This window comes from Staurois parvus, unplaced genomic scaffold, assembly GCF_062004578.1.
Source record: "Staurois parvus isolate SC_StPar_1 unplaced genomic scaffold, SC_StPar_1.0 ptg002102l, whole genome shotgun sequence".
Taxonomy (NCBI): Eukaryota; Metazoa; Chordata; class Amphibia; order Anura; family Ranidae; genus Staurois; species Staurois parvus.
In genome coordinates, this window is record NW_028319898.1 from 30593 (window position 1) to 39793 (window position 9201).

At 48.5% G+C, this 9201-nt stretch overlaps 1 protein-coding gene across 1 annotated transcript; it reads right to left on the reverse strand.

The window, feature by feature from the left end:
- Positions 1 to 564: 564 nt before the first annotated feature.
- On the reverse strand, positions 565 to 3595 carry LOC149432806 (beta-1,4-galactosyltransferase galt-1-like). Its single transcript, XM_089664927.1, has one exon. It carries the CDS (start codon positions 3593 to 3595, stop codon positions 2318 to 2320), a length of 1278 nt encoding a protein of 425 aa, XP_089521053.1. The 3' UTR covers positions 565 to 2317.
- Between the last annotated feature and the right edge of the window lie 5606 nt (positions 3596 to 9201).

Consider the following 9201-nt stretch of genomic DNA (forward strand, 5'->3'; position numbering starts at 1 on the left):
TGACCCCTCTAGTGATAGGATCTATATAGAGGAATCAGGACCTCCTTCCTCCCGCCGGGGACCCCTCTAGTGATAGGATCTATATAGAGGAATCAGGACCTCCTTCCTCCTGCCGGTGACCCCTCTAGTGATATATAGATCTATATAGAGGAATCGGGACCTCCTTCCTCCTGCCGGTGACCCCTCTAGTGATAGGATCTATATAGAGGAATCGGGACCTCCTTCCTCCTGCCGGTGACCCCTCTAGTGATAGGATCTATATAGAGGAATCAGGACCTCCTTCCTCCTGCTGGTGACCCCTCTAGTGATAGGATCTATATAGAGGAATCAGGACCTCCTTCCTCCTGCCGGTGACCCCTCTAATGATAGGATCTATATAGAGGAATCGGGACCTCCTTCCTCCTGCTGGTGACCCCTCTAGTGATATATACTGTATGTCAGTCACAACTATTCTTTTCTTCAGCAGAGCCTATTGAGCAGTTCTATATTATTATTATTATTATTATACAGTATTTATAAAGCTCCAATAGTTGGCTCAGCGCTGTACATTACAAAGGGAGACAGAACATGTGACAGAACAATACCAATACAATGTGATACATGAGGGGATCGAGGGCCCTGATCCTTGGAGCTTACAATCTAGGAGGGAGGGGATGGTGGCACAGGAGGAGATAGCTGTGGGGGATGGAGTGGTAGGAAGAGTGGAGGAGGTCGGCAAGTTAGCAGGGGGTGAGGTAGGCTTCCCTGAAGAGATGGGTTTTCAGGGTGCGCCTAAAGGAGAGGAGAGTAGGTGATAATCTGATGGGTTGGGGCAGGGAGTTCCAGAGGATGGGTGACACCCTGGAGAAGTCCTGGAGGCGGGCATGGGAGGAGGAGACCAGGGAACTAGAGAGAAGGAGGTCTTGTGAGGAGCGGAGTGTGCGTGTTGGGTGGTACTTGGATATTAGGTCAGAGATGTAGTACGGGGCAGTATGGTGGACGACTTTGTACGTCAGTGTTAGGATTTTGAATTTGATCCGTTGCGCAATCGGAAGCCAGTGGAGGGATTGGCAGAGGGGGGTGGCGGAGACAGAGCGGTTGGAAAGGTGAATGAGTCTGGCAGCCGTGTTCAGGATGGACTGAAGAGGGGATAGCCAGCGGCGAGGCAGGCCAGTGAGGAGGGAGTTGCAGTAGTCGAGTCGTGATATGATGAGGGAGTGGATGAGCTGTTTAGTGGTTTCTGGGGTTAGGAACGTGCGGATTTTGGCGATGTTGCGGAGGTGGAGTCTGCATGTTGCGGAGGTGGAGTCTGCACGAGTTTGTTAAAGATTGGACTTGGGGCTGGAAGGATAGGTTGGAGTCCAGAATGACACCAAGTACTCTGGCCTGCAGGGCGGGTTTGATGGTGGCGTTGTTGGATGTGACGGAGAAATCAATGGGGGGTGGTGTCCGGGCTGGGGGGAAGACAAGAAACTCGGTTTTGGAGAGGTTCAATTTAAGGAAGTGGAGTGACATCCAGTCTGATATGTCGCTCAGTAGGTGTGTGATTCAGGCTGAGACCAAGGGGGTGAGGTGGGGGGTTGAGAGATAGATTTGTGTGTCGTCGGCATAGAGGTGGTAGTTGAAGCCGTGAGAGTGTATGAGTTGGCCAAGGGAGGAGGTGTAGATGGAGAAGAGAAGGGGCCCGAGGACAGAGCCTTGAGGGACCCCAACAGAGAGGGGGAGTGAGGGGGAGGTGGTAGCATTATAGGTAACGCTGAAGGAGCGTTGTGACAGGTAGGATGAGAGCCAGGAGAGAGCAGAATCACTGAGGCCGAGGGAGTGTAGTTTTTTAAGGAGGAGGGGGTGGTCGACTGTGTCGAAGGCCGCAGAGAGGTCAAGGAGTAGGAGCACTGAATAGTGGCCATTAGCTTTGGCGGTTAGCAGGTCGTTGGAGAGTTTGAGTAAGGCGGTTTCGGTGGAGTGTAGGGGACGGAAGCCAGACTGTATGTTCATGGTCACTGCTTATAGCAAGGGGGAATGCAGCTGACGTATGGTATATGTCCCGGGCAGCTGGAAGTGGTTCTTTACCACCGTATGCCATTTACCGTTGGCAGCAAAAGGCTTAAACAGCTGATGCCAAGCAGAGAAAGGAGACATTGTGATGGAGAAGGACCATATGATCATAAATGTCCATTCATAATGAGCCTTCGCATTTTTCACAGTCACAAGCTCACCCTTTAGAACAAAGTTCTTCTGAGCAATATTTCTTACATAGACTCATTGGTAAATGTTCGGATATGAATCATGTAGACACAGAATTCTCATCTTCACTACATTACAGGATATACAGGTGGGACTATTGCTGAGGGAAAAGTCTCCTAATCACCTTATCTACATTGGGCACCAAGGACATTTTGTATCTTTTCAATCCATCATCTGGAATGAGGTCCTCTATGGTGACATAATTCCTCTTCTTGCAGTGGAAGGTGATGGCCATATCTTGTCCTATATCCTTCCATTTTCCTCTCTGTTTCAGAGTTGAGTGAACGGAGGTCTGAAATATGTCTCGGGGATTCACAATCATTTTGCGACCATTGAAGACTTTCTGGTCTATAGGGAGTCGGAGAACATAACTAAGAATATTGACCCCGGGAACATGGGACCACATGTCATATCCAGAGATGTTGACTGAAGTAGGGAAGACGTGATTCTCAATGCGGAAGACACTTGTATTTGGGTGTTTACTCTGGAGACTCTCCATCAGTGATGACCAGTCCCAGTCCTTGACTGGAAGAATAATTTCATCAATGTCATTAAGGAGAACAAACCTACTTTTGTACATGTTCCTGTATAGACAATCATTTAGGACTGCAGTTTGTCCAAAATATCCAATCTCTGCAGGGAGTCCTTTGGAATACTGCCATTTATTTGCTGTCTGAAGATGGTGATCTATTGGCCATGACACCACCTCTAGAGTTCCTTCATCAATGTAATGGCGCAACACCTTATCTACATCCTGGGAGCAGCTGGTGTTATAGATAGTGACTCTTGGGGCACCCAGAATCTTGTACATCTCAATACTCTGGACCATCTGGAGGACATTGTTGTAGTTTCCATACAAAGTAGAGATACAGACGGTGAAATTGGAAGAGATTGGTGGTGGTGGATGGTTTCTGACTTCAAACAGAATGATCTGACTTGTATTTATAGAGATAGTTGAAGAGAAGGACATATAAGTATAATCACATCTAGAAGGTTCTGCACATAGAAGGTCAGCTGTTCCATACGGGAACCCAAATCTGTCACCGTGAAGATCTATTTCTGCCCTGACAATGATGTTCTGATTGGAGAAACAATGGAAGATACAGTAGAATTCTTTCACAGATACATGGAGGATGGAGATGACCCGGACTGATTGGCCAAGTCTAGGATCATAATACGGAGAGATGATAAACGTTCGGTTATCCAGAGTGGTAATGGTGTCTGTGGCAATGGGAAGTTCCTGCAAATTCATCTTCACTGTGGCAATGAAAAGTTCCTGATGTGTGATTTGTACATAGTTGGAGTACAAAATTACAGCAACACACACAAATACGGACAGTGTGCAGAGTATGTATCTAGAAAATGTCCACATTCTGGTCCAATCAGGTGATCACAGCTGTAAGGAGATACCACAAAGAGAGAGTAAGAGGAGAAAATACGTTCAGTGAGATCCAAAATCTGCAACTCTATTGTAAAAGTAGGTGAATTGCTCACATGTACCACAGGAGCTTACACTCTAATGTCCTCACCACAGTCAAAGGGTATTATCCTACATTTATAGAAAGGATAGCAAAGAGACATTCATGTCAGTCACAGCACCACAAGAGCTTACACTCTAATGTCCACCTGTCATGTACCTTGCAGAGGCCAGGCTAACAAGAGGGCTTCCTTGCACCACCTGTAGGATGAGGAGTGGCATTGGGTCCAGACACCGCGGATCATACAACGTCTAGCTAGTCAATGCTCGGGTGCCATTGGTTTGCAGGCCAGATCTGATGCAGAGTGAAGGCACACAGGGGGACCACAAGGAGCCACAGATGTGAGAAGCAAGCCACAGTGAAGATGAACTAGAATCAATGTTGGTCAGGTAGAAGCAGACATAGGCAGGATCAGAAGTCAAGGAGGAGTCAATATCAGGTGGGAAATAGCAATAGGCAGAAGGCAAAGTTGAACACAAGGTGGAATCAACAGCAGGAGGTCAGGATATAGCAGAATCAGAAGTCAAGTCATTCTCATGCTCTTGCAGATGCTGTACAGAAAACATGAACCATGAACCAAGATCATGAGTCAAGGCAGTAGGGAGGACATTTGTTTTCAGGTGGAGCATAGTTTCTAGATGAACCCGGCCTGTTCAAGGCCCCTGGACCTGGTAAATAATTGTGCAATTAAACCACTGTCATGGAAACCACCATGACTTGGGCTCCTGTAGGGGCCTAGAGGCCAGCCTCCTTCCCACCAACTATGGACCCAGGACTAAGGAGACCCCACCTCTTGGGGTTACAAGGTACCTTTTCCCCGAGAGAGTTATATCACTTCCCTGGGTACCTGGCTGGCCGTGAATGATACAAGCTAACCGTTCCATGCAGTTAGGGCTGGAGGGACTGTTTCTGGAACCCCTTGGCATACTGGAACTATTATCCTGGAGCAACGTGTTATGGGCAGGGGGTGGGGTTAAGAAATTATATTTTCTGTTACAGGTTTCCTGGCATCAACTATTCTTTGCTGTAATTCGGATTGGGTGATAAGCTCTCACTTTGTTTAATCCCCTCCAGAGTCCAGACTGCTGGGTGCCGGGAAGGAATCCATTGTGTTTGATTTTTTATTTGTTTATGTAATGGAATTACACCCTCTGGGTGGAGGCCCTTTCCTGGGTGAGGGCCCTGTCCTGGGTGGGGACCCTGTCCTGGGTGGGGGTCTTGTCCTAAGTGGAGGCCTTTTCCTGGGTGAGGGCCCTGTCCTAGGTGAGGGCCCTGTCCTTGGTGAGGACCTTGTCCTGGGTGGAGGCCCTTTCCTGGATGAGGGCCCTGTCCTGGGTGGGGACCTTGTTCTAAGTGGAGGTCCTTTCCTGGATGGAGGTCCTGTCCTGGGTAGGGGCCATGTCCTGAGTGGAGGCACTTTCCTGGGTGAGGGCCCTGTCCTGGGTGGGGACCTTGCCCTGAGTGGACACTTTGTCCTAAGTGGAGTCCCTTTCCTGGGTGGGGGCCCTGTGCTGGGTGGAAGCTTTGTCCTGGATGGAGGCCCTGTCCTGGGTTGAGACCCTGTCCTGGGTGGAGGCTGTGTCCTGGGAGGGGGCCCAGTTCTGGTTGGGGGCCTTGTCTTGGGTGGAGGCCCTGTCCTGGGTGGAGGAACGGCCACATTTATTTTGAATCCCACTCTTCCACTAAGGAAGGTTCTGGTTCTCTTATTCACCTACAGGTTTACTGCAATATCCTATTTGGGGAGGGCCATTTCTCATAACCCCCGAAGGAGGCTACATTTGTGAAATAAAATTGTAAATTTTACTTATTTTTGTATTCCCTTTTCTGGCAATTCCTTAAAAGTCCCAAATACATCTCCTGGTTTGTTTCTGTTATAAACGATCCCGTTGGGAGGCTGCTACCTTCGGCAGGTTTCACACTTGACTTCTTCAGGGAGAACAGAAATGATCTGCCACACCCGGCACACACAGAAAGCGGCTGTAACTCATCACACGTACTTCCATCTCATGTCATAGCAAATCATTACAACAGTCTTTTCAGAAAGAATTATCCTCAGAAGGTCACATCGTTATTCACAATCAAAACAGATTTATGAAGATACAAATCAGACTTACATGTTGCAGGTTGGGACCACAAGGTAAGTATGCAGCACAACAGATGGAGCAGATGGTCCCCCCGAAACACCCATTGGGTGAGCACCAGCGGGGGGAGAAAAAATGGGGAAGAGTCAGCCGGCGGGCACCATGTCTGTCTGAAATCATTATCGGTGTCTATCCTAAATTAATATCTTCACATATTAACCAACCACTACTAGATTAAAGATTACAATCTACAAGGAGACCATATGATATAACTTTCTTGGGATGAAAGACCACCTGTCCTCCACTGCTGAATCCCTCATTTGGGGTTGTCTTTGGAGTGTCAGACATGGGGTGGGGGATTTCTGTAGGAAACTCAGATAATGGATAGAACCCTGGGTAGTAGATCCCTCACCTTCACAGTTTTGCAAAATGCTTGGAGCTCTTATTTTTAATATGTTAGTGGTTGGTTAATCCATGAAGAGGATTCATTTGTAAGCAGGCTTCCTGTTTCCTGTACGCATATCCAGGATATTCAGCTGGGCTCCCACCTACAGACAGAGCTTCAGGGCCACCTATTGGCTCACAACTCGTTCATGTGCATGGATGTAGGTCAAAGCCTCTTTTGGACTCATCCTCCTGCTCACCCATCCTGGTAACTCCCTTAGTGTCCATAGGCCTCAGTTTTTTGTGTTCCAGGTTAGGGCTTGGAGAATCCATCTTGACACCTGGGGCACATGTCACACGGGAGCCCAGGTCACCTGGGACGTGATACATGAGAGGAGTTTTCTATCCCCACCAAGAAGGTGGTCCCTGTCCCCTAACCACCACCCGCTCCTAAGCTGACCAGGTTTGCACAGTTGCATACGCTTTAACTCTTCTTCATACAGGAGAAGACCTTTACCCACTTTATTCGGTAATTAGTCTTTACCCCAGCCACGACAATAAAGAGGAAAGGGATTTCTATGCCTGAAACTTTCCTTGAGAACTTGTTCTACAGAGAACAATTCGTAATTTGGCAAGTCTTTAATGTAACAATACACAAAGATCCACAATTCTCCCATGAACGTGCAGTACATACCTTTTCTTATATCATACATCATGAGGTGCAGAGCAGCTCCATTATTCCATACTTGTAGGGTTATGCGCCACCAACAGGTGATAGACAGGATGTCCTCTGCTATATAACCCCACCCATACAGGAAGTACCGCTATTCTTTGCCAGTGTATGAAGGTGATGGTCCCCGATGTACTGCTCTTAGCACAGTATTACCAGATGCTCAACAGTTACAGTAGGGATCAAGAGATCGGTGACATATATCCATCATCGGGGGGCATAAGAAGCCGAGGAGCCCAGGAACAGGTGGACTTCATCCAGTCTTGGATGGAGCTCCATGTATCTGCTCTGTCTACAGTTTATATTCTGGGAATAAAAATTTGTTAGGCGGACCTCCTCAGTCAGTGGAGTGGACTGTCCACCCAGAGGTGTTGAGGGTAATATGTCGATGGTGGGGCACACCAGGTATGGATTTGTTGACATCCAGGTTCAATGAGAAGCTGGACACATTAGTTTTCAGGACCAGGTATCCTCAAGCGCTTGCAGCAGATGTCCTGGTGACATCATAGGATCTAGACATGAATGGTTTAACAAGGGGGCCCCTGTGACGGGAGTCACTTTGGGTGGGGGGGCCCATGGAACCCAGCTCACTTTGGAGAGTTGGGGAGACCCCTGTCCCAGCTCCCCATATCCCTCTTATGTGTAAGTCACCCTGTGCCTGTTAGGGGTACAGGGTGATCTGTCTGAATATTGGGGGGCTTTGTCTCAGACTGTGTAGACATGTTTAGGAGATAGGTGGGGTGGGGGGTTGTTGATTGTTTAATGCTATGCGGCTACATCCCATTGTTCTATTGTGTGTCTTGCTTGGGAGCAAACTATTATGGGATGTATGTGTTTATGTGTATTAGCTTAATGGGGGGTGTCTCCAGCAGCTCTCCCTCCTGATGGGACTGTCTGCTGGTGTAAAGTTTGAATACCTGTGTGTCTCCTGTTACTAAATGTAGATTGCCCCGCCCTGTGTCATTATGCAGGGAGGGGGGATTGCCCCGCCCTGTGTCATTATGCAGGGAGGGGGGATTGCCCCGCCCTGTGTCATTATGCAGGGAGGGAGGATTGCCCCACCCTGTGTCATTATGCAGGGAGAGGGGATTGTCCCACCCTGTGTTATTATGCAAGGAGGAGGGATTGCCCCGCCCTGTGTCATTATGCAGGGAGGGGGGATTGTCCCGCCCTGTGTCATTATGCAGGGAGAGGGGATTGTCCCACCCTGTGTCATTATGCAGGAGGAGGGATTGCCCCGCCCTGTGTCATTATGCAGGGAGGGGGGATTGTCCCGCCCTGTGTCATTATGCAGGGAGAGGGGATTGTCCCACCCTGTGTCATTATGCAGGGAGGGGGGATTGTCCCGCCCTGTGTCATTATGCAGGGAGAGGGGATTGTCCCACCCTGTGTCATTATGCAGGGAGGGGGGATTGTCCCGCCCTGTGTCATTATGCAGGGAGAGGGGATTGTCCCACCCTGTGTCATTATGCAGGGAGGGGGGACTGTCCCCTGAGCGTATATATCTTGTATCTGTGTTCAAATAAACTAGTCTACCTCCTGGATTACTTCAAGACTGGTGTCGTCTGGATCTTGGGGTAACAATAGCCAGATTCACTGGTCTCATGTTCCAGAGCCTGAGAAGCAGCTTCTTGACAGAGATACCCAGTTGTGGGTGTCTGGGGTCTGTTACAGCCCCCAGATTCTGGCCTCCCTCCTATGTGAATGAACATGGTATACACTGTACCCCTAATCATTCACCAAAAAGTGTCAATGCTCCCGAAGTAAATTCATCTATTTTGCAGGTGGAGGAAAGTCTGGTGATTGTGATCCCACTTGCTTGGCCCATGAGAATGTGGTATTCCGACATCCTAAACATGTCAGGGGACAGTCCTTGGTCCAGTCCTACATTCCAACCTTCTTTACCGTTGCTAGCTTAGAAGCATGGCTATTGAAGCCGGAGTTTTGAAAGAAAAGAGTGTTTCTGATGCAGTCATCCCAATGATTTTGAGAGCCAGAAAAGCTACTTCTATGAGATTTACCAGAGGACCTGGAAATCCCATGTGGCATGGTGTGACGCTAGGAAATTGCATCCTCGTATCTATGCTGTAGGCCGTATTTTGGCTTTTATCCAGTCGGGTTATAACGCATGTAGCACTACCCCCTTAGGAGTCGCTGAGTTTTGGGTCCCCCTATAGTACTTCACATCCAGGCAACACATTTTCTTCAACACTTGCACACTGGAGACAGAAAACAGTCCTTGAGCTTTTTCTTCTTTTATTAAGGGGTATTGAGCTTGGATGGAGTTGAGGGTTGTATGGGATGC